This window comes from Gigantopelta aegis, chromosome 3 (genome assembly GCF_016097555.1).
Source record: "Gigantopelta aegis isolate Gae_Host chromosome 3, Gae_host_genome, whole genome shotgun sequence".
NCBI classification, from domain to species: Eukaryota; Metazoa; Mollusca; class Gastropoda; order Neomphalida; family Peltospiridae; genus Gigantopelta; species Gigantopelta aegis.
In genome coordinates, this window is record NC_054701.1 from 73945950 (window position 1) to 73973372 (window position 27423).

At 37.0% G+C, this 27423-nt stretch overlaps 1 protein-coding gene across 1 annotated transcript in view; it reads left to right on the forward strand.

The window, feature by feature from the left end:
- LOC121369063 (proton myo-inositol cotransporter-like) overlaps nt 1–26666 on the forward strand; it is a 109248-nt gene extending 82582 nt beyond the window's left edge. The window contains exons 2-9 of the mRNA XM_041493892.1: nt 15066–15225; nt 16625–16836; nt 17343–17454; nt 18020–18183; nt 20476–20590; nt 21772–22013; nt 23703–23855; nt 24254–26666. Of these exons, the coding sequence (XP_041349826.1) occupies nt 15066–15225; nt 16625–16836; nt 17343–17454; nt 18020–18183; nt 20476–20590; nt 21772–22013; nt 23703–23855; nt 24254–24483 (1388 nt within the window). The 3' untranslated portion in view covers nt 24484–26666. The remainder of the gene's footprint in view (nt 1–15065; nt 15226–16624; nt 16837–17342; nt 17455–18019; nt 18184–20475; nt 20591–21771; nt 22014–23702; nt 23856–24253) is intronic.
- The last annotated feature ends 757 nt before the right edge of the window (nt 26667–27423 follow it).

Below are 27423 nucleotides of genomic sequence, written 5' to 3' on the forward strand. Positions count from 1 at the left end.
TGATGGACTCATTGTCTGATTGGGTTTCTTTCCGTTCCAACTACTGCTCTACGATTGGTATATTAAAGGCCGTGGTATGTGCTGTCCTGTTTTGGAGAAAGCGCATACAAAAGATACCTTGCTGCAGTGGGAAAATGTAGCGTGTTACCTCTGACGACTATTTGTCAAAATTACCAAATGTTTGACATCCAATAACTGATGATTAATTAATCAATGTACTCTAGTGATGTCGTTAATCTAAACAAAATTGTAACTCTAACGAATACCTCCGGCGTTTTAATGTTGTACCCCCGTCGGTGGGCCCATTGGGCTATTTCTTGTTCCAACCAGTGCACCATGACTGGTATATTAAAGGTCGTGGTATGTGCTATCATGTATGTGATGTGTGTGCATATAAAATATCCGTTGCTACTAATAACAAATGTAGCGGGGTTCCTCTCTAAGACTATATGTCAGAATTACCAAATGTTTAACATTCAATAGCCGATGATTAATTAATCAAGGTGCTCTAGTCGTGTTGTTAAACAAAAACAAAAAACTTTTAACTCTAACGAGTACCTCTGGTGTTTCAACGTTGTACTCCCGTCGTATCAATGTGTTCTAGTCTTGTTGTTAAACAAAACTAATTTTTAACTTTTATCTCTTAACACGAGTACCGGCGTTCCACCATTGTACAGCCCTATACACAAACATGCTTCTGTAACTTGGCCTAATGGCAGTTAATTTAGTGTAGTATCGTTGCATGCAATCTCGACCACAACAGGTAAACGAACTCAAATCGATACTCCAGACTTTATGGCAAGTGTGCGTTATTGGACTGCTTACAGTAAAAGCTATTATTTTAATCGGTCTGGGCGCATTTGTTTCAATTAATAATAACGAGGTGGTAAAAAATATATGAGAATTTCTGCTGTACTGAAGTGCTAGGCAGCGACAGAATGCTATATTAACAGAATGCGGTGTCCAATCTCGACGCTGTACATCAATAACGTGATAGCTGGTTTGTGTTTGGTTACAACTACACAGGGACGGATGCAGGGGTAGTCTAGGCTGGGGCGTGCAACGTTTTTTTTTTAAAAGGACTCTACAGTATAAGCCTCCATGAGCGGGTGCAACCTTTTAAAAAGGGCAACAACTCTAAAAGTACACTAACAAGTATTGTTTATAATATTCAACAAAAACACCAAACCGACTAAACCTTGGCTTTTTCGGGGTACTTTGAATTTTTGGGTAGCGAGTTTATTTGTTGTTTGTTAAAACTTATTTTTGTGCTTGGATCCAATTAAGGTTCAACCACACTATTCTGGGAGCACACCTCAGTCATTAGCGTACAAGACATTACCATCATCATTATCATCATCATCATCATCATCATCATCGTAAGCACCATCACACCACCATCACCATCACCATCACAATCATCTTCATCATCATCTTCTTCGTCTTCTTCTTCTTCTTCTTGAACACATATAGTTATTACAATCTACTCTTTCTCAGTCTACTGCATGGGTATCTTCATATGGATTTACCGGCCTCGCTGGCATCGTGGTTAGGTCATCGGTCTACAGGCTGGTAGGTACTGGGTTCGGATCCCAGTCGAGGCATGGGATTTTTAATCCAGATACCGACTTCAAACCCTGAGTGAGTGCTCCGCAAGGCTCAATGGGTAGGTGTAAACCACTTGCACCGACCAGTGATCCATAACTGGTTCAACAAATGCCATGGTTTGTGCTATCCTGCCTGTGGGAAGCGCAAATAAAAGATATCTTGCTGCTAATCGGAAAGAGTAGCCCATGTAGTGGCGACAGCGGGTTTACTCTCAAAATCTGTGTGGTCCTTAACCATATGTCTGACGCCATATAACCGTAAATAAACTGTGTTAAGTGCGTCGTTAAATAAAACATTTCTTTCTTTCTTTCATATGGATATATGCAACAATCAGGACAGTACATAAGTTGCCTTTTGCTGAATCAGTTGTGGAGCGCTTGTTCATAAAGTACAACAAAACGAACGTCAAGGAAGGATATCTCTGATTTGTAGAACTGTTGATCACGTGTGCTCTAAATTTCTAATAAACACTGATGGAATTTCAGTCAGGATTAGTAGAATCCTACATTACGATCACCGTGTCGGCTGTCTTTCACAGAAAATCTTGGTTGAAAAACCATTTAATTGCGTTATCTGTGAGATAAGGGGGCTCCTTTATTAGAGAAAAGCCAACCATTTCTCTTATTCTTATTTGTCGGTGCCCAAACAAGATTCATTTTAACACTTAACGTGTCGTGTACGTTTGCTTTCGATTCCCAATCGATAGTGGAATATTTGCAAGTCTAGTCACAGGCGCTGATCTGTATGTGTAATTTCACAGAAAACTAAATTGGGAAACAGAAATCAGAATGTAATGGAACACTTTATTAATTTTCTTTGACACAAACTTACCAAAATGAAAATGTGATTGACTGCAAAGTAGTTTTATTTAAATAATATATTAAACAGTAAATAAAAAAAACCCTGTAAATATTAATAGAAGACAGTATGTTTTGTCATTAAGGGGTGAAATAGGACATTACTAATATTATTATTGTTTTCATGTCATTTTATAAAATATAGTTCTTTTGTGACGATGGTATACATTGTAGACACGATAACAATGAAGAACTCTAAAAGTTGACATTATGTGCACAAATTCGAGTTTATCTGCCAGGTCGTCTGTTCTAAGTCATATTACCATGCACTCGTGAATCACTTTCAAAACTGTAGTGCTATTAGCTGAGGTTCTTGAAAGATACATGTATTTCTTTGTCCACCATCGACAATCGTCGGGAGCTCTGAGTTTAATGCCAAGTTTAATGTTTTCATCAGAAACAAAAGTCTTTAAAGGCACTGTGCTGAGTTTGCAGCCGTTGTAAGATGGTTCCGTTTAACAGAGCCTTTTGGGGGCTAAAATTATAATATTGAATACATGTTCTTGTTTAGAATATCGGTGTCTGTATATCCAATGTATTTTCAGTCGTGTGCTAATATTTGTATAAGTCACTTTTCATGTTACTTCTTAATGTTTATTTTTTCGTACGTACGAAATTATTGGAAGGTAAAATCTGGTTTGGGGTACTTCAAACATTAAGACGACCACAAACACCTTGCCTATACAGATACTGATATTATTATAAACCGGAAACTGTCTTTAATGTGTGATTTTAGTCATCAAAAAGGTTCTGCAAATCGTAAACATGTTATAATGGTGGAAATCTCAGAATAGTCCCTTTAATTGCATTATATATTCAAGGCGTCTTTTTGTCAAAATGTGCGATGCACAGAGATAAAATTATCAAAGACATCAATCAGTTTGATAATCCATGTATTAGTATTGTTCAATGTTGATATCAATACGTACAGGAAGCACTTTTATTTCACAACAAGAGCAGACGAATAGTAGTGCTCTAAGCCAGATTAATGTGGTTCTTGTTTTATTTTGTTAAATGACACCACTAGAGTACACTGACGACAACACGCCACTATTTCAGTATAGGTTGACTTCAAGCTAAAAATTGAAAACAGCGAAAACAGTTTGGTTTTGGTTTTTTCTAGAGGATGTTTTAGATGCTATTTTTAATTCATTTCATTTATAGTTACTTTAGTGGTTGGTGAGAGAAAAAGCGTTGTTGGGTGTATACTACCAAATCAAATGCCATAGACGACAATAGTAACATATGTGGCTAAAACTCCTACCTGCAATGTATCAATCGACATAAACATCACGGATATGCATGTAAATATTGCCACCATTCACCCTTAAAGTGAATCAGGAAAAAATGGGGGTCAAGTTCAAGTTAAAGTTCTTTATTGCGTTAAGCTTTACAGCTTAATGACATTAAAAAGTATTGAACAAGCTGCTCATTCCTGAGATAATGGGTAGCGTCTATGACTACCCTAGTTTCACACAAAATTTGAGTACTTTTATTTTTACAGGTACCCCATACTGGGTGAAATAAAATTGAAATAAAATTGCATACATTTTTTGCCGATCAACTAATTGTTTTTACAACCAACATACTTACTTTTATCACCAATCACAGGACGTGTGGTGTTAACTTAAAGGTTGGTGCACCTATAACCTTAACTCATCCGGAAGTTATTTGGTTTAGTACTACCTGTAGTTGTTTTACACCTACTCATTGAGTTGTTAAACTCCTTCGGGGTGGGAATCGGTAGCCACCAGCTTTATGTCTGATAGCTTACCGACTACACTACCGAGGCCGGTGGTTATTTTTAGTCATATTGCCGTTTTGTAGGGTCTACGTTTGAGGTGTGGTGGGCTAAAACACCTTTCACTCTGACTGGGTGGCTCCCTGAACATAATACATTTAAGAATTTTGGGCTGAAAGTTGATAGTACTTTCACCGGCCTTGGTGGTGTCGTGGTTAAACCATCGGGCATAAGGTTGGTAGGTACTGGGTTCGCAGCCCGGTAACGTCTCCCACCCAGAGCGATATTTAACGACTCAATGAGTAGATGTAAGACCTCTACACCCTCTTCTCTCTCTCTCACTAACCATAACAACTAACCCTTTGTCCTGAACAGACAGCCCAGATATCCGAGGTGTGTGCCTAGGGCAGCGTGCTTGAACCTTAATTGGATATAAGCACGAAAATAAGTTTAAGAAAGAAAGAAAATAGTACTTTCAAGAAACCTAGTGTTGAAAATTAACAGAACATTGAAGAAACGTTTAACCTCCTGTCTTGGCTAGCAATTATGTTTCTGTGTCTGCATGATTTCATTAACAAATTCTCCAACAGACCCAAACTGTGCAAACCACTGGTTTACTTACGGAACTAAAACTCATCAATAACCACATAGACTTCAAATTAATGGTTTAACAAGACACAGATCCTGTTGGGACTGAAATGACAAATTGGCCTCATGAAGAACTGTTAATTTACTGACGCATTCAAAATTTAGATTTGTAGTTACAGGTTATTATTGTATAGCAATCAAGTGTGTAAATTAATGATTCACTGACGACTCCAGAATTCAGAATTTGCAATAATAGTTCATCCATATCCACCATGTGTTTAAATCAATGGTTTACTCACTGATTAACGGGATTATATAGGCAGTCCATCCATATCCACCAAGTCAATGGTCAGTAACCAATCGAGAATGCAGCACCAAATTGTGTTAACCAATGGTTCATTAACCAATCGAGAATGCAGCACCAAATTGTGTAAACCAGTGGTTCACTAACCGATCTAGAATTCAGCAATCAAGTGTGTAAACTAATGGTTCACTAATCGATCGATAGTTCAGCAATCAAGTGTGTAAACCAATGGTTCACTAACCGATCGATAGTTCAGCAATCAAGTGTGTAAACCAATGGTTCACTAAGCGATCGATAGTTCAGCACCCAAGTGTGTAAACCAATGGTTCACTAACGGATCGAGAATTCAGCAATCAAGTGTGTAAACCAATGGTTCACTAACCGATCAAGAATCCAGGATTGCGATGACACTTCGTAGGAATCATTAACTTCATTTGTACGTCTTTGGCCCGCTGTTGTTGACGTGAAGTGACAAAGAGGTTTTAAGAGCTATTCGTAATGACATTAAAGAAGGTCCGTCGTTTCAATCAGACCATCTTTGGACATGTTTGTACACTCTTATTGATTGCTGGATCTCGAAATTAAATTCTAGAGCCGCAGTCTTAACCAGCACTGGTGGTGCAGTTGTCGGTCATCGAGTTAAGAGATGATATATACTGGGTTTGTATTCTATCCCCGGTTCCAATCCATAGTGGATGTACAGCAAAGTTGGGAGGTGTAAACCCACTACACTGACTTTGTTCTCACTAAAGAACTAATCTGTCGCCTAATTCACAAAGCTCGCTTAGGCTCTGCTAGACAACAAAGCATCCTCTTTGCAAGTCTTTTAGCGTTGCACTGCGAGATTGCAAAGTTGCGAGAGTTTAGTGAATTATGCCCCGGAACAACAAAACCGTTATGCATGCAGGCGCGGGGGTGGGGGGGGGGGGGGGGGGGGGTCTAGACTGTGGCCATCGACGTTTATAACTAGGAATCCAGTCATGCTTCTCCGGAAACTATAATGAGCAACAAGGAAATTTGCTTGAGAAGGGACACGTTTCGCACACGCTCCTAGCATGGTCAAAACAGTAGCCCTGCACAATGCACAGTGGAATAGAAATTTAGCAAAATAGTGGTTGATTCCATGACTCTTTATCTAGTGCCGCGTCTGTAAGAGAACAGTCCCCCTCCAGAGGAGAACTTTTGCCGCTTAATACATCCTTTCTTCACCGCTCAAAAAGGACTGCAACTCCCAGACTAGTTTACTATTAAATCAAAACTAGCACAGGACAGAGATCATTGGAATAAATATAGCAGTGAAGACATGCACTCACGAATCACTGTCAAAACAGTGTTGATATCGAGTGTTCGCGAAAGTGGAGCATATCCTGCCCCCACCGGAGGCACCCGTCGTGACTACTGCAACCACAGCTATCAGGTCTGTTACTTCATCTACACTCTGTCCAATCATTTTGTCATGCCCACATCCTTCAGGTTCAGGCATGTCTACCCTGAGCCTTGCCTCTGGTGTGACCAGTGACTTGACCCAGGGAGGAGTTCATCTACATGAACATTGGATTCCCTAACTCATCACTAACCACATCACTCGCCTCCGTCCTCGGCTAATAGATAGTTTAAATGTTTCCCCATTCAGCTTGCTTGAACTTTAATTGGACATGAGCTCGACAATAAACGAAGTCTTAGCCTCGTTTCCTAGGCTGGACTGTATAATTCTAGGTGAGCATTTTCTCCTTTTTTAATGTTATACGGACAGGACCTAGCCCATTGGTAAAGCCCTCGCTTCATGCGCGGTTGGTCTAGGATCGATCCCCGTCGGAGGGCCCATTGGGCTATTTCTCGTTCCAGCCAGTGCACCACGACTGATATATCAAAGGCCGTGGTATGTGCTATCCTGTCTGTGGGATGGTGCATATAAAAGAGTTACTACTAATGGGTAAATGTAACGGGTTTCCTCTCTAAGACTATTGTAAAATTACCAAATGTTTGACATCCAATAGCCGATTATTAATGTGCTCTAGTGTTGTCGTTAAACAAGATAAACTTTAATTTTAATTGGATAAGAGCTCGAAAATAAATGAAGTCTTAGCCTATTTTCCTAGGCTGGAGTGTAGTTCTAAGAGAGCGTTTCAGCTATCTTTTTTTTTTCAACGATTGGCTTGATCGTTATTTCCCGCTTTTTATCACTAAAGAGGTTATTTCGATTGCGGAAAAGGGTGCGGGCTTGTATCCAGCTTATCCGATCTATTTAGTTCCTAGTGATTAAGATTGGAGACATATGCTGCGTGCTTATAGACCCAGTCTCGATAAAGTCCAACATAAGAGACGGCTGCCGTCAAAGAGGCTTCGATTGATTTTGGCATTAGACAAGACGAAAATCTATACTGGACACACCTGTTAACCGAGTGTAATGGAATTAACTGTCCGTGTGCATTGCATCGCACAAATCAGCTTATACTGTTCTACTCGGGATACGTGCACCATTTGCTGTATGTACGTCTCTTTAAATGTTTAACAATGATTTGTCATAAGGCTCTTGGTTTGCTGGCTTCACATCCGAGTACTTCCTTCAACCGAAAATCACTGCGCAACGTATTGTGGAGGTGCAAGGCCTTTGCACCGATTTCTGTCTCACTAACATTTAAACTCTACAGTCCTGGACAGACCTTTTCGTTTCAGCCAGTGCACCACGACTGATATATCAAAGGCTGTGGTATATGCTATCCTATCTGAGGGATGGTGCATATAAAAGATCCCTTGGAAAAATGTCAGAATTACCAACAATTGACATCCAATAGCCGATGATTAATAAATTAGTGTGCTCTAGTGGTATCGTTAAACAAAACAAACTTTAACTTTTGGACAAATAGCACAAATAACTAACGTGTGAGATCAGGATAGCGTACTTAAACCTTACTAAGTTATAAGGCTATTGCCGAACTAACAGCACAACAGAGGTGGAAGGTATTTTTTGTATACCCAGGACCATCTACTACAAAATAAAATTTTAGTTAGGTCAGTTACGCATAACAGAGGAAAATGAGGACACCCACCACACATAAGATAATAATTACTGTGGCGCCCTCCCTTCCAATAATATTATTAGTTTTCTTACACGCCTGTTTGTGTCGATATAAAGACATACAATTGGATACTCCTTGGTGCTGACCCGGTCTCCATAACAAGTGAAATAGGATGGTGGAAATTTATTGCTCTGTGACGTCTGAATTAACCAAAACCTGATTGCTGTGTGATGTATAAATTAACTGCAAGTGCAAACGCCAGAAATAAGTTTTACTTTAAAAAGAAGTTTACATTTATTTCAAACCTGGTTTGTGAGAATAAACATGTAAGAAATAGGATTCTACATTAGTCTCTAGTAGATAGCATTACAACCTGGGGCCTATTTCACAAAACATCGTAAGTTTACGTCTGCGACTAGCAGTTATAGCAGGCATACATTTACGAGTGTTTGGCATCTATTTCACGAAGAAAATTACATCATTACGGAAGATGAAGCATTTTAAGGACACAAGAAAATGAAATACGTGTACTTTTAAATATATTTGTTGAACTTTAATAGTAATAAAAATCGTCGTTTAGTCGTAGATTTACGTTTACGTGCAAAACTAGGCTTACGATATTTTGTGAAATTGGGCCCTGTTGTTTAAAAACGTACCCAACTCGCTTTCACTCGTTAGATACGTTTTAAAACAACTCGTAAGATAAATGGTATCTAAAGATAACTAATATAGTATATTCTATATTTAAAAATAAATTTAAAACGCACCAAGTAAACAAGAAATGGTGGATAAATCTCATTTAAAATATTTATTAGGTGATGATTATAGCACCTTGTCGTTAGTTTGTCGTATGGCTCAGAATCAATGGACTCAGATCCACGCCAAGTTAATAATGCAGAACAACGTTGATTAAGTATTAAAGGCATACTGTCACAGATTTAAGAACCTTATTTCTCTTTTAATGAATAATAAATAATTTTTACAGACCAAATGTAACTATTGCATCACTTTAACTACATCATGATGGAGTAAAATCCATGTCAACCCTCCCAGCAATGTTAATTTTTGAATTATGGACCATTGCCATAATTCAATTATTTTTACAAAATATCATTAATAAGTGGAGTATGGTGGTTACGTAGATGGTTGAATAAAGTATGTTTAGGGACAAATCAAATATATTTTTTTTTTAAGTAATACTTTGTTAGGCCATGAAATAGGTCAGTGATCTGTGACAGTATGTCTTTAAGGGTTAATTAAAATGGTTATTTAAAATCACACGGCAGAGGTAATTATCTGCGGAGTTATTGCCATGGCTACAAAATAAATATAACATGGTTCCTTGGTGGTGAACAGCAACGGGAACTCTATTAACGTGCCCATATCCACTGAAGGTTCAGGCACGCCCATCCCGGGCTTAGCCTTTGACATCGCCAGTGACTAATTCCGGGACAGGGTGGGGGGTGGGGGGGATTCTTTGGTAGTGGTTTGTCTTTAATTGGAATTCTGATGCACGAAATGATTGGTTTTATTATTATTTTGCATGCGTAACAAAAAAATATTACTCATTTTAAAATCCTTGGCTTGCCATAGGAATGATAAAAAGCATACATTTCGTAATTTCGGGGAGTATATATAATATGTTTTCTTACACCTGTTGGTGAGATCACCATGTGTTATTTTTGATAATACATATTTGTTTACACACGTACGTGTGTTAACAATTTCAAGACATACGACTTGCTGCTCGTAGGTGATGACCTGGTCTCCAATGCGATACGTCCAATAAAAAAAACAGCACGGTGGAAATCGAATACATTGTGACGTATAGTTGACCTGGCAATCATGTGTCTATGACGTGTAAGTCAGCTACAAGTGCAAAGGGTTGTAAATATCTTTTAGTCGATAAAGATGTTAAAATTTGCTTAAAAACTGGTTTTTGAGGATATGTAAGAAATAGAATAATACATTCGTGTTCGTTAGATACAATTTATCTCACAACTCGTTTAAAAACATATCAAACTCGCTTTCGCTCGTTAGATACATTTTAAAACAACTCGTTGTGAGATAAATGGTATCTAACGGCCACTCGTGTATTATTCACTATGTATTAATCATCGTACACCGTTGCATTAAAACGGTTAGGGCATGTAACAGGAAGCAGTCGGAAGGGCCTGCTAAATGTACGGTAGTCGGATTTCATTGATGGAAACATGGGAATCCCATTGTCGAAAGTATATAGAACTTCCGAGTTACAGTCGTGATCTTCTAGCTGTACTTAAATTTTACACCAAAGCTACGTATATTTCAAGTTATACTACTAATTATTTTACTACGACTGTCGATTGCTTCGAGTTACTGACGCTTCATCTTAGTTTTTGGGCAGTGTTAGTTTCGGCTATTATAGATTTTTTATCGATAACTTACACATTATTTACAATTGTTTATCTAAGTTATTAGTTTTGGTAAATCCATCATGTTTCTGATTATGCTGGAGATTATTATAGCTCAAAGTGCTTTTTTTTATATAGTAAACAGAAATGGATGTATCTTTAAATCTATAGTCCGTCACATCCTCCTACAAAAATGTTGGTTTTGTAAATAATTTTAGTTCAGTTTGACGTAAGAAGAAAAGTAAAAGTGTTTTTGTGTGCAATCGGCTCAAAAATAAATAACTTGTAGTAAATTTGATAGTAGGGGAAAAGGTGTTCTTTGTGGGATGGACTATTTCTCGTCCAGCCAGTGCACCACGACTGGTATATCAAAGGCTGTGGTATGTACCTCCCTGTCTGTGAGATGGTGCATATAAAAGATCCCTTGCTGCTAATCGAAAAGAGTAGCCCATGAAGTGGCGACAACGGATTTCCTCTCTCAATATCTATGTGATCCTTACCAATAATATATCTGACGCCATATAACCGTAAATAAAATGAGTTGAGTGCGTCGTTAAATATAAAATCTCTTTCTTTTTTTTCTTTTTGTGGGATGGACTAAAAGTTCCGTGGCTTTAATCGCTGCGGGATCTATTTTCCGTCCCATCATTCTATTAAAATGTTTTTTTGTAAATAATTTCAGTTTAACGTGAGAAGAAAAGTAAAAGTGTTTTGAAAATAATAAAGAAATACAATTTGTGTGTGAAAGTTACAAATCAATCGGCTATGAAATAAATAACTTATATTAAATTACATAGTATGAAAAAAAAATGCGATCCCTGAGGGACGGACTGTAGCTCAGTCGGTAGGGCGCACGCCCGAGATGCTTGGGTTGTATAATCGAACTCCCCATTGTTTCCATTAGCAGTATGGAAAACTTTTATATGCATTTTCCCATAGACATGACAACAGGATATATCACGGTCGCTGATATACCAGTCGTGGGGCAATGGTTGGGATGGAGTGGAAAACATCGGACAATGGGTCCACAAAGGGGGTTCGATTCTACGACCTAAGCATATCGGACGAGCGCTCTATCCCCCGGTCTAGATACAACCGCCAGTCGTTGAATAAATGATACTAATTTAGAGACAATATTGGGAAAGTGCATATGAAAGATCCCTTGTTGCTAATGAAAAAAAGCACTGTTAACTCTGAACCACAGAAGGGAAGTAACTGTATTGTACTCGGTAGTACTCGATCATGAAACTTGCACTCCAATGGATTGATCTGTCCCGAGTTGGGTTTCTGGCTATCCCGAGACGGAACCCGGGACAGACATGCTCGAAACCTCTATGGTATATGAGCATGCTCAAAAGTTACGCAATGCAATGGATTGCAAAATGAGTCAAGCGAGCAGTGCTCAGTAAAATCGATTAATCGAATCATCACATGTATACGCATACAAGCATACACACACACAGACACAGTGAATCATAAATGTAGCATTAAGGCAAGGATGCACATAGGCTTACGTTTACTAAAATAAGAAAGTTGAATATAATTTCAACGGAATGAATGAATGAATGAATGAATAAATGACTGTTTAACAACACCCCAGCACGAAAAATACATTGGCCATTGGATGTCAAATCGGTAATGGAAAATAATTTCAACGGATATACAATGTAATCTCTATTTTAGTCGAGTTTCTCAACATAAGCTTTAATCAATATTGCCCCTTTAATAGTAGATTAGTGTTTGAACAGACCATAAAGTGGACTGTGGTTCTTGTAATCGGTAATGATTGACTATTTGGCATCGGCCGTGTTTCAACGCATGATGTGCTTACTAAAGTAATGATAGCATATGAAAACCGGACAGAGCCGTAGTACCTTGGATAACGGAATTGATTTGTCCAGTAGAGCTACTGGCATTTTGCCGCGCTCCACCATTTGCTCTATGCCTGGTATATAAATGTACCATGGCCTTTGATATAACACACCCTTTCCCTTTGACTTTAATCCTACGGGGCATTCCAAATTCCATAACATCAAAACCACCCTCCGCCTGTTACCGGCTGTGACCGGGCTGCTGGTGTTCCCTTGCACCTGCCAGCACAGGCGGTCCCTTCTCCAACCAACCGCAACCCTTTCCTGTTCTGGACGAAGAAACCGGCCGAGGCTGGAACCTGCACCCATGACAGGCGTGCACTACAACAACTTGTTCTGAATGTGCACGTAAAACCCTCTGACCTGATATAACAGTCGTGGGGCACTGGTTGGAACAAGGGCTAAAAAACAATAATAACAAAAAAATTAAAATTAAAAAAAACAAAAACAAAAACCAAACAATGGGTCTACCGCGGTGATTCGATCCTTCAACTATAATGAGTTATATCCCGCCCTTTAAAATGGAAAATAATGCATTTTATACGACTTAATCTAGCGAGGACAGACAAAGAATATCGAAGAATGGCGTGCTACGGTTAGAAAAGATTAATGTGGACGGTCTATTCTAAAACTGGTTAAGTAAACATATTTAAAAAAATATATTTTCCATATTGCAGCTTTAATGAGCGACTGTTCCAAAAAGGATGAAATTCCTGAACGGGTTATTATTGCAAATGGAAAAACCAGTAATGACAGATAATTGGTGTTACACAGTGAAAATCGTAATTATCAGTACTTTACAACATCGACTGGGTTTAACAATTATATGTAATCGGCCACTCTTGCAGCTAATTTAAGTTTTAAAGTATGGATTTCCTGGAATATGTTCATTATAGCATAAGTGTGTTTCTTTAAACAGTCTAATAATGTGTGCTTAGTGTAGGTTCATAGGAAAGAACATATGTGGCTTTTAAAAAATCCCAATATACTTAGTACAATGACTTGTAAAGTGTAGTTTCAAAGGAAAAAAGGAACACCGTAACATGAATCACATTTATTCTGTAAACGTAATGCCTGCATATTGAAGCTTGAAACAGCATAAATATTAAGATATTACATTAAAAAATAATAAATGCTTAAGTTTCTTAAGTTTTTGGGGTTTTTTAATTAAAATTATTACGTAGTTAAGAGCCGTTTTTCACTCGCGCCCTTTGTGTTCCCTTTCGTCTATCTTTGGCTTCATCCATGTTACTCCACACGTCCGTCTCTCTCTCTCTCTCTCTCTCTCTCTCTCTCTCTCTCTCTCTCTCTCTCTCTCTCTCTCTCTCTCTCTCTCTGTCTCTCTCTCTCTCTCTCTCTCTCTCTCTCTCTCTCTCTCTCTCTCTCTCTCTCTCTCTCTGTCTCTGCGTTTCTCTCTCTCTCTCTCTCTCTCTCTCTCTCTCTCTCTCTCTCTCTCTCTCTCTCTCTCTCTCTCTCTCTCTCATATATACACACACACGCACATGCACATGTATACACATATTTTTTAATAAGTGCATTATATACGAGTGTATAGCTTTAATTATGTATCGTTTATGTATATATATATATATATATATGCATTAATACCATGTACAGCAATGATTCAAGGCCCCAAACTTGACCTTGCTTATGTTTCTGGGGACAATAACAAAAATAAAAAATAATAATAAATAAAAAGAGCCGTTTTTTTAGGTGTACGGTTTTTGTCTGTCATATATGGAAATGCTATTGATATCTCAATTTTTGTGTCTGTTTTCCACGTTTTGCATACACGCCGCACTAAACACCGCACGTATACTATTCGAGCACACTGCTGATGACAATTAATATGTCCTTTTTCTAATGAGGTACTTTTATCGACATTTACGACGACATTTGACATACTTGTGACAATATACAATGTATACACACCTGTTTGAGTCAAGCATATATGATGTTCTCGTTTCAAGAAGGGGCGGGACGTAGCCCAGTGGTAAAGCTTGATGCACGGTCGGTATGGGATCGATCTCCAGCCAGTGCACCACGACTGGTATATCAAAGGCCGTGGTATGTGTTATCCTGTCTGTGGGGTGGTGCATATAAAAGATCCCTTACTGCTAATCGAAAAGAGTAGCCCATGAAATGGCAACAGGGAGTTTCCTCTATCAATATCTGTGTGGTCCTTAATCATGTGTCCGACGCCATATAACCATAAATAAAATGTGTTAAGTGCGTCGTTAAATAAAACATTTTCTTTCCTTTCGTTTCAAGAAACATGTTTACATACAAAACATTTAAAACTAATAAATATAATTTAGTATATTAAATAACTGTGCCCATGTCCAGTACATCGCAGGCCATGATATGTACTGGACTGCGTATATAAAATATGTCTAGTGTATGTTGTGTTTGGAGGGGTTGGGGAAGGGGGGGGGGAGGGGGTAGGTCGTTAGGAATAGCATACATGGCAGCAGATTTACGTTTTCTTTTTCTCAACAAAATGTCGGCATCACCAAATTGTAGACATCCATTAAATAGCCATAGTTTAAAATATCACGAGGTGTTGTTAACCAAATAATCCTTTCTTTTTCTTCTTCTTTTTTTTTTTCTTTTGTTTTTTGGTGTTACATAATATAATAATTAAATATGTGTTATTGATAGTGAGTCTTGTTGTGTATTTCAGGTTTAACATCGACCACCATCCCCATGTACCTCGCCGAATGTTCGCCCTCCCACGTCCGAGGAAGTTTGGTATCCACCAACATTGCCATGGTGGCATTTGGTCAGTTGATAGCCAATATTGTAGACGGGATTTTTGGGTCGGATACCGTGAATGGATGGCGGTGAGTTTTTATTTAATAACTTGAGGATGTGGTGGTGGTGGTGGTGGTGGCGGTGGTGGTGTGTGTGTGTACTCAAGGCATGCTAGTGTATTTTTAGAATATTGTAGACCAAGGGCCCTTTTCGAAAGATGCAGCTTCTTTCTGAAAGTATCCTATGTCAGCCCTTGTATAGTGGCCATAAACATTAACGAGTTCTTCTTACAGCTGGGGGGGGGGGGGGGGGCGGAGAGAGCTTAAATAGCAGACGTAGAACCTTTATTTTTAATTTTTGGGAAAGTCTGGGTGATGTTGAGTTCTTTCACTGTAATAATTCTAAATCAGAGACCAAATGATATTCGTTGCTAAAAGGTTTCACACCTACAGGTGTCATTTGCAAATGTGCTGATAGCTCTAGGTATCTAGTATACACACCTGTATTCGCCAGGGCATATAGGATTTATGCTACCACCACCCATCACACCTTTTCTTTGGACCCCACCACGTTATATATTTTCCTATTACCCTAAAGCATGACTCTTACACAATTTGCTGTCCCCCATTGTAGGTTCCCCCCCCCCCCTCCAATATAAAATTCTGGCTACACCAGTGCTGTGGCGCCTCTATCACCATCACGCACATAAAACATTTAACATTCTATTAAAACTAACCATGCATTACACAACCATCTAGCTAACTCCATGCATAACAAATATTTGCATAGTCTTCCACTTGCTTCACACATTTGATGTTTTTTAACAGTCCTCAATATTTTATGTGTTCTGTGGGTATTTTAATTTCTTTCATGCCGACTTCAACGTATTTTAGTCGTAGCTTCAGAGTATTATAATCAATGTTTGAGAAGGTAAACTGTTAAAAAGGATCGCAATTACAACGTGGGAGTATGTATCCCGTGGTGGAATGAGATGTTTCCTGTGGACAATGTCTGCAAATATACACTCTTTCATCATTTCCCTTTTAGGAATAAAGCAAATTACAACAACTTCTGTCGAAAATATTTTAAGCATTTCGTCCAAACAGAGTAGGTAATTTGTGACAATGCGATCATCTATGCTTGCATCATCATCGAAGGATAGGTTCAGAGGTACTTCCAGGGGTATAAAACTGCAGACACTGTTCTAAAAGCTTTCAAAATTTCGTGATGGCATACAAATAAATAAACTTTTAACTATTGAAATTGTTCTGCTCTAAATTCAATCATTGACGAAGACAGAGGCTATAGATAGCCAGGGTGTACATCTAAATAAACCCGGAAAAAACACGTTAATAGGGTTCCAATTCCACTGAAATTAATATGCGAGCTCGTTCTCCGTTAGGTGCATCGAGTAAATTTATTTTAAAATCTTCTTCTTTCCTTTTTTTTTTTTTTAATTATGCCATAGTATATGTTATTCGCTTTCAGGTATATGTTGGGCTTGGGCAGCATTCCAGCCTTCATACAGTTTGCAGGCTTTATGTTTATGCCGGAGAGTCCTCGATGGTTGATCATACAGGGCAAAGAGGAAAAGGCCAGGAGGGTTCTTCAGTCCATGAGAGGGCAGCTAGATATAGAAGAAGAGTTTGATGCCATAAAACTCACCTGTAATCAAGTGCAGCAGGAAGAAAGGTCCAAATGTTAGTATGCCGAGACTTTTCTTTTTTAAAGAAAGGAGGAAATGAATTACCAGTTTTTTAAAAACTGAATTAACGTCTCTTGAAAGGATCGTTTGGCGTCTGTATAGATCTACTTTCGAAAAATAATTAATGAGCGTTTTAAGCTTTATTGTGCTACAAATGGTATTGAATAAGAGTTATTCCATAAGCGTGTTGTTACTAATTTTTTCAGATTTTCATTAAGAAAATGTAATGGTTAAAATATTTGTCCGAATATATACGATTACACACAAAGAATAGCATCCCCCCCCCCCCCCCCAAATCACTGTAAACGTTGATACGTCTGTTGACGAACAGTTGATAAACTGTACAAACAACAATGGATCTAGTGAGTGGGGTGCAGATGCCGCGATAAAGCGTTAATTTTGAATAAAGATGTTTAAGAAATAATCTATTTTAGAAATGCTTGTCACAATGTGTTCTTAGCGCTTGTGAAAAATGGAGGAAAATAATGTTTTCTTTTTCAGCTCACAGGACAATTTTTGTTCAAATGTTAAAAACCCCGTCGATTCGCAGAGCTCTGGCTGTAGGCTGTAGTCTGCAAATTTTTCAACAGCTTGCAGGGATAAACACAGTGATGTAAGTTGTTATATCATGTCTCAGTTTGTAGATAAAGTTTTGTAGTGCAATTTTATAATATTTGCATATGTCAATTCTCAACTTTCCAATAACAAATACACAGCATTTTAAACATGAAATAATACCTTTATTAAACTACACATATTATAAAAACATTAATGAATTATGCAGTCAAGTGGGTGTAAATTCAATTTCAAATGTACTATTAACCCGTGTGAAATACCCTTCAACATCCCATTTGTTTATCTATAACAATATAAAATTGTTTTATTACCGTGGTAACAATTTAATGTTCATTGGTAATTGTGTAAATGTTTGTTTTGGCTATTGGGGTTTTAAATTTTGTTTCTTGTTGGGTTTTTTTGTTTGTTTGTTGTTTGTTTTTGTTGTTTGGGGGTGGGGGGGGGGGGGGGTTGGAGGGTTGTCATTAAAAAAAAGTGAAATGTTTTTACTCTGATTGTAACATTGTGGATTTGTTTGTGGTTGGGGTATTTGTGAAGATTTGTTTGCGGTTTATGTTCTTGTTTTCCCATTAATCACCACTTTCAGCGTCTTCTCTTTGTAGGTACTACAGCGCTACGATCATCCGAATGTCTGGCGTAGAGAGTGACGAAGCTGCAATATGGCTGTCTGCGGTCACAGCTGCTGTCAATTTCCTTTTCACTCTCGTCGGCTTATTTTTGGTCGAGAAAATTGGTCGACGTCCACTGACGCTTGGAAGTTTAATGGGTGAGGAATATCACAAGTAGTGGTCCATTGGTACAAATTAAGGTGGAACCATAAGTAATCAATAACATAATATCCACAGCAACTCATTGGTTAAAATTGTATTAGGATGAATGTGAATAAGACAGAATCATTGGAACGAGTAATCTGTTGAAATTCAATAGCAAATTGCTTTGGTATTTATTAAAATTGCATGAAGATATTTGTTTCAAATCGATGAGCATACGTCAGAAGAAGACGGTGTCATGTTACTACTGATGATTGTTTTTTTGATTTAGTGAAAGCCGGAATAAAAAATATACATAATGTATACTACAAAAAAAAAAAAAAAAAACAAACAACAACAACAAAACAAACAACAACAACAACGATCAGGTGTGGGGCTATGTTTTTGTAGGGAAGAGGACTAACCTTAAGACTAGAAACTAATCCACAGTATGTTTCAGTGGATAATTGGCGTTTAGCACAATCACAGAACTATCTAAGATATATATATATATGTATATGTATATATATATATATATATATGTGTATGTGTATGTGTATGTGTATGTGTATGTGTATGTGTATATGTATGTGTATGTGTATATATATATATATATATATATATATATATATATATATATATATATATATATATATATATACTGACACACAATGAAAACGCAAAAACAACTTCATGGAGTCTCCTGTACACAAGTGCTCTTCCATCGGCAAAGGAGACAAAGAAACGGGACTCATCTGAGAAAACAATGCTCCGGTAAAAGGCTGGTGGATGATTACCATTCTGGAGAGCAAACTGTAGTCTCGCAGCACGATGTCGCGGTGTCATGATGTTACCGTTGTACGGGCGTCTGCATCTGAGTCCAGCCGTTCTGAGTTGACGGATGACCGTCATCGGATGGATATGCCTTCCATGACGTCCTGTCGTGTTGCTTGCTGTCATCGTCGCAGTTCTGAACCGGTCACGGAGGTGGTGCCGTCGAATCTGCCGATCTTGGCGTGGGGTCGTAACGGGACGTTGACCAGGTCGAGGTCGATCACGAACACTCCCGGTCTGGTGATGACGTTCAACAAGTCGTCCAATAGTTGATGGATGGACTCTGAAGGTCCTAGCAATTTGGCTTTGCGTGGTCCCCCTTGAACCATGCCCAACGCTCGCTCCCTTTGTTCTTCTCTGAGTCATGGCATTCTTAATGTGACGAGGAATATGACACCGTTACGTGACTTTTATGTGTCCACATACTGGCATTTCACGTGCATTGCATGCAGCATGATTGAGCATATAGTGAACGCATTTCACACCATTGTGTGTGTTTCTGCTATTGTATGTGTAACGAGAACAAAACCAGGATTAAAATCCAGGCAAAAGTACCAATCAATGGCCTCGTCTCATAAATTGTTATTTTAAGTCCAATAAATATATTTTTCATTAATCATAACAAAATATTGAAAAATATCTGTTTTGCGTTTTCATTGTGTCTCAGTATATATATATATATATATATATATATATATATATATATATATATATATATATATATATATATATATATAACTAGGACTAAGAACATGTGGCTCAAACACTAATGGGCTGGTGGGTACTGGTCTCGTATCCTAGCATGGGTTCACTAGAAAGCTGCAAGGCCACTGCACAAGGCTGGTCTGATGGTTCAGATAGTTGAGATCTGTACCCATACTAGGCAGACTTCAACCTGAATGGTCTATATCACAAAATTAAATTAGTGTGAATTGACTGAACACCAATACATGTATATTATGTGTTCAATGTTTTTCTTTATGTGTATGTGTGTATATATATATATATATATATATATATATATATATATATATATATATATATATATATATATATATATATGCCAGTATTTGGCACCTTGTTTTATCAGTGACATTACTTTCCGTTTAAGCATCAATTTGGTGACCTCTTGTCATTGTCAAAACTTTAACAGCCTCGGATCCAAAGCCGATCTTAGATGTTTCAAAAGTCTTCCTTTAGGCATTAGAGGTAGGGTCTAAGACCCTCCACTTCATCTGTGGTAAAATAAGGCATGTAGGTCCTATAACAGGATAAAAAATAATAACCAAGTCATAGGAGCTAGTATATGTACAGTCTGATACCAAATGTCACACCATTCCCTTAATAAACATGACAACTGTGATCATCACCACTACCTTGTCAACAAAGCTAGATTCACCACTACTAAAATATAAGGTTGTTAACAAGTTGGTGGAATCTGTCATTTACCCAAAGTCTGTTTTGTTTTATTACAGGTGCCATTGTTAGTCTTGCCTGGTTAGCAGTGGGCTTCCATCTTTCAGCTCTCAACACCCCACCCGTTGACATTGTGGAACCGTCAGCTGCACTGTCGCACTGTGCACGTTACAGGTCACTGTTGTATAATGTATTATGTGTTCCTCTGATTGTATCGGCCAACATATAAATTATATAGCCAACAGTTGTACTGCCTAAAGTTTATTACCTTGATTTTGTATTGTATTAAACCTTTCCCCACAGCTCTTTTCGCTGTGGTTTTGCGTAGTACATCAATAAATAAGCGCTTTTAAAAAAAATGAAACCCCGACTGTTTAATGCAAATAATAGTTCCATATAATATTATACGACCTATAATTGTTTGACATCCTATAGCCTATGTGTATTTTTGTGCTGGGGTGTCCTTAAACATTCATTCATTCATTCATTCATTCTTCATCAATCAATTCATTCATTCGTGCTTAAAGTTTACTTGTGATACAAACATAATTGAGAAGTGTTTTTAAAAAACTTGTCTAGTCCAATTGTGGAAAATGGAGGCAACCATATTTATAAATTGCTGGTGTGATATACTGTGCTGGGTCAGCTCTATGGTCCCGTAGCATTGTATCAGACCTGAGGCCCTATTCGCCTCATAGTGCAATGCAACTATATTTGCATAGACGTTGCATACGCTGCATGATTCACTAAATTATCACAACTTCGTAACTTCTCGCAATAATACAATGCAAAGACATGCAAAGGGTAATGCGATGTTGCTTAAGAGAGTTTAAGTGAGCCTTGTGAATTAGGCCCCTGGCTCTCTGCGTGGTCGATCGTGTTAGGATTTAGGTCAGTTATTACAGTTTAGGATCAGGATCAAGAGATTTCATGTGCACGTTCAGAACAAGCTGTTGTAGTACACCCCTGTCATGGGCGCAAGTGTTGACTTATGCCAAATCTTCCGTTCAGGACAGGAAACAAATGGGGTGTAGGGAGAAGGCAGGATCGCCCGCACTGGCAAATCTAAGGGAGTACAGGCAGCCTGACCGGGGTTGGTAGCTAGCGAGATGGAATTACTATGGTAGGTTTCAGGGTTATGATTAGTTTTAGAACAATTTATTGGGGAGGGTTAGGGGCAACAGAAACGAAGTATATTATAATCAAAATTAAAATACCCTTTTGCATCTCAATAGCCATTTATTATTAATAACAGACAGGTATACACGTATTATCTTTGTTTTATACTATCAAATATGATATGATATGATACGATATGACATGACATGACATATCAAATAACATTTTTCCTGTAGAATCTGTAATGACTGCAGACGCGACCTCAGCTGTGGGTACTGCTACATGAGTGTGGACGACACTGTTGGGAACTCGTCCTGCTTACCAACAACATACGACAACCCCTGGCTGTCCACTGCGGGCCGGTGTAACGCTTCTTCACTGCCTGGACCTCTCACCTGGGCGTACGACTATTGTCCTACTAATTATTCGTGGATGCCAATGGTGGGCCTCGTCATGTATCTTATATTTTTTGCACCTGGTAAGTCATAAATCTTTGCACAAACTATATTTGATAATATATATAACATATCTTATTATTATAGTGTTGATATTATGGGCATTATCAGCAATTATTTAAGTGAATAGGGTGGGGGGGGATTTTTATAATACAGTAGTACATTGTATGGCTAATATGTTTTTTTAAGGGAAAGAACTGGAAAAAAGGGCCAAAATGGGGTTCATTCACACTTGGAATCCCCACTGGTGATGACTTAAATATACAAGTACTGCATGAAAATATTCTTCTTTTTCTCAATTTAAGCAGTTTGGTGCCTGATTCAGCTCAGTGATTAATAATATGCCCACTTAGATGTAAGATATTTTTGGATGGATCCTTACCAGTAGACCTACTGTTTTCCCATTGTAATTTGTTCCATAACTAAAATATGAAACCTGGGGCATTCTGAATGGTTCTAATACCTTTGAAAAAAGAAGCCTACTCAATTTACATTAGATATTATCGTGTCTTCATTACATATTCCCTTTGTATTTTTTTCGACATATTGCCTTTGGGCAATTCTACCTATATTCATCCGATTCTTATAAATGATTTCACTTAACAAATACCTTTTTTTTGTAATTACAGTACATATATTTGGTATGGTTCAGTGAAATAAGTGATATCAATCACTAGTGGAAATAACACCTTTTTCGTGTGATGTCTGAATAGGCTATTAACTCCTGAAACATTGCAATTGGCAGTGGCAGATCCAGAAAATCCATTTAGGAGGCTCCAATGACATGAGGCGGAATGCCAATGGAACTTTCGGGGAGGTTTGGAGGGGATCGTAAAAAAAAATAAAAAAATAATATGTAATCAAATTATAACGGTTGCAAAATTTAGGGGGGAGGGGCGGGCCCCTGAGCCCCAAGATCCGCCTCTGATTGGTATACAGTCATTAATGTGATGAATACAAAACCTAGTTACATGATTAAGTTTGTCAAAATCTATAAACACTGTACTCCACAGATGGGGAAATGTAACCATTTAATTATTATCCATGATTTACTTAATCTAAATGTACATGTATTTTAATGCGAATGTTTTTGTGTTATTTTTGTTTGTGTTGGGGGGGGGGGGGGGGAGGTGAGAGGAGTTGGGAGTTTTTAAACTGGGGAGGGCAAGATGTACATGTATTACACTAAGTGTTATTTTTTAAAAGATTTTAAAGATTTGACAGCATCAATACACTTCTTGTAGGCATTTTTAGAATCGAGGTAAAATAACAAAAGTTATTTAATAAATAGAAAATTTCATATTTTCACTCAAATATGATAAATATCTCATCTCACAAATTCTGCAATTTCACATCACATGAGTTTCACTAGCCCAACTTGTACCATATGACTGCAGAAATCACTGAATGAAATATATGTATAAATCACATTTGACTGAAAGCATGAAATGTCCTCAATTTACTTGTATGCATATGTTGTTGTTTTTTAAATGGTAGGAGTGGTTAACAAAAATCAATGGGATTGGGAGGGATGCTTGTATTTGTTGGGTAGGTTTTGGAGGGGGGTATTTTTTGGTTGGGTATGGTTAAAGTTTTGTTATAATACTTACATAATTTGAAACAGAATTGCCATTTAACTATCAGAATGTGTTAATGTTAGTGAAAAATAAAAACCATCAGTATTTCTGATTTTTTTTTTTTTTTTTTTAAAGGCATGGGTCCTATGCCATGGACTATCAACTCTGAAATTTACCCACTGTGGGCAAGAAGTGTGGGAACATCAGTATCTACATTTACTAACTGGACCTGTAACCTGGCTGTGTCGATGTCCTTTCTAAGTTTAACTGAAGCACTTACTCGATATGGTTGGTATTTTCATTGATTTTTCTTTTTATGCAAAGTTGGCTTAAATGCATTATTTTGACGACAATACTCTGATACTTAATATTCTGAACAGTTGAATTTACTGTTTGTGGAGATAAAATAACATTGGATAAAAAAACATCTGGAAAATTGTTTTGCTGGTGCATGAAAAGGTTTTTACAAAAAAACAAAGTTCAGAATTCCAAAAAAATCTTGGTTTTTACATTTTTTTTATCCTTGTTTAATAGCCCACACAAAAAAAAAATGTATTAGACCAAGATTTTGTAGGATCAATATAAATTGATTTCATAGCACTGCATTGTATTTTTTTTACCATGTGAAAATGTTTTTGTAAGAATCAACCTTTTTAACACATTTTCCCCCACCCTTTCTTTAACAGGTACATTCTGGCTATACGCCTGCTTAGCATTTCTTGGAGCAATAATTCTGGCATTGCTTTTACCAGAGACAAAAGGCAAAACTCTAGAAGAGGTTGAAGGATTGTTTAACCAACCCTGGTTTGGAAACCCTGGACCCCAAATAAACTATAACACAAAAACAGTGCAATATGTACACATACGAGGACTGAACAGAGACGGACGGGAATCGGAATTAGATTCTCCAGAATGAACAGAATCAAGTTAAAATGAAAAGAGGATACATGACTGAACAGCTTCAGAACATTGATAATCATTCAGAAGAAGAAAAAACATGGATTCTGAATCAAGATTTGAATAGTGGACCTTTGAGAAGGTGATCCAATGAACATAAGTGTTTACAATGTATGTAGTTAAAAGTTCATCAAGCAGAAATTAGACTCTTACCCCGAAAAAAGACACTCCACTCAAACAAAAAGAAGAAAAAAAGGGAGAGAAACCTAGATAGATAGCTTATAAGCTATATATACTTTTCAAGATTGAACTAACATCCTTAGGCTATCAGTAGGTCATCCATTAGAAAGTACAAATTAACTACATATACATTGAAACCTGTCTAAACCGGATCATGCCAGGAACCTAATATTTATTAGATTTAGACAGGATCCGCTGTTTAGAGGGTCGCATGTTAGAATTTAGCAATTTCGGGACATTTGACAGTATTCTGGTTTGTTCAGGGTCCTCTTTAGGCAGGTTTCACTGTATATTTAATATTCACTGAGCAAAATACATGATGGCAGACGTGTTTGAACATATAACTGGAATCCTCTTGTCGTTTATGTTTGATGTGTTAGATTAAAACTACATATATAATTGGTAGCATGGGTCCCTGGTGATTCAAGGTACTTAATAATTGTATTAGTATATTTTAAAACTGCTTTGTAATTATATTATAATTATTAGTTGAAGAAACTTTTTAATTGTTACTTGAACCAACAATGCAGAAAAATCTACATATTTGATGCAATCAAAAGTACACACGTGCTTACAATCGGCCTAGCCCCGCTCACTGAACGAAAAATTGTACATCTGTTGAGTCGTGTTATTTACTATTTTCAAGTATAGAAGCGCAAAACGTTATAAGAACAAAGTATATAGCTGCAATTAAAGCCAATTTGCTTGGTTGAATTTATGTCTCAAAGCAATCAATAAAAAAGGAACTGATTTTATAAATATTTTATTGATTTAGCAGTCAGCAGATTGCTGCATGGTGGTTAAAATATAGAACAAACTACTTTTTTGTTTTTTAAATAGTTTTGGTTATTTCTATTTGTATTTTTTATCTAAATATTCTTTTAATATTTATTCAAATATAATACTGACTATACCGGTATATATTGTAGTAATAGAAATATTTTTAAAGTAAAACTCTGTTGATCTACGTACATCCTTAGTTTACGTTTTCAAATTTTAGTGCCCATATTTGCTTCCATAGAAAAACAATTGATGTGTGGTGTCACTCACTAGTATGTCAAAATGAACATGCATACTTCAAGATATATATTTTGGCCATGATCACCATAAATTAAGAAAACTACAAATATTTAATTGACATATGGGTCATGTGTTTTTGTCCTATTTTGATTCCTGTGTAGAAAAAATAATTTTTAAGGTAAAATGTAACAAAAACTTGGATATACTTAAAATTTCTTAGTTACTCGACTGTCTACACATCTATAAGACTTGGAACGTAAATAAACAGTAGGTGGCATATTACTTTTAAAATGGGGGAAAATCCCAAATGGCACAACTTAATGGAGACAATATGACTCAACAGTAGTTTATTCTAATTTGTATAATTGTATGTACTATATAAATTAGATAAGATTAAATATTTTGTGTCATAGTAAAATTTGATATTTTATGATATAGTACATACAGGTATATTTAATGGGCTGAATGTATAGGTATAAGATAAAAAACAAACATGCCTTGTAACTTTGGCCCAATACATTTAAAAATTTATTTGTTACTCTACTTTGTAATTCTGTTTGCTCATCTGCACATAACAGAATAGCAAAATAAGTGAATTTAATAATTAACTCAGATATTTGGTCAAAGTGCGGTAAAATATATACTGTACCATAACATATTCCAACATACTGGAAAGATTAAGAGCCAGTTTCACAAAACATCATAAGTTTAAAGTTAACATACGGTTGTCGTCTATTTTATGCAAAAAAATTACATTATGACAAAAGATGAATGTGGTGTAAGGACGAAATCAAATAAAATATGTATATTTCAAACTATATTAGTTGTACTGTTTGTAGTTATACAAACTGGGATTTAGGCGTACATTTACATGCAAAACTAGACTTACGATTGTTTTGTAAAATTGGTTCCTGATCTCTACAAATACAGAATTATTATTGAGTGTAGTAATGTTTTTTGTTGGGTGTATTATAACATATAAGGTATTGTATGAAAGTTTAAGATTTACAAGTCTTCAAGTTAATTTAGTGTTTTACTATATCAACTTTAAGGCAATGCCATACGATACGAGTGTCTCATACAAGAATAGCCGATTGCATAGCAACCAATGAAATCATAACATTGTCTTGGCACAATCCACTATTCTAATGGCTATTCTTGTTCAAAGCACTCATATTGTATGACATCGCCTTTAATAAACTGGTCAACAAAATTGAGTAAAATGATGAGTAAATCTAACTCATGGATATGAAAATTTGTATAATTTTTAAAAGGTACTTAAAAAAAGTAAAAGATAACATCATGTATGTACTAACATTCTGTTTCTAATATCAATACCAAATCTCAGTGTTTAGGGTACATAATTGTATCTTGCCCGTATCCAATCGAGGTTAGACATGCTCATTCTAACCCTAGAGTAAAACGTGCCAGGAATCGGGTACAGGATGGAGCCAAAAGGTAACAGGATGAAGCCAAAAGGAAACAACAGCAATATTAAAAGACAACACTGCTGAAATATAAGATTAAGAACCAGCATTACAACAAACTAGCTCTTGTGTCCATTAATCTTATATATAATAAGCTTAAAGCCTTGATGCAGTATCGTATGTCTCCTATCAGGGCTGTAGCTAGCTGGGAGCAAGGGGGACAAAAAATATGGTAAAAATAATAGAAACTTGAAAAATCCTCTACTTAACCA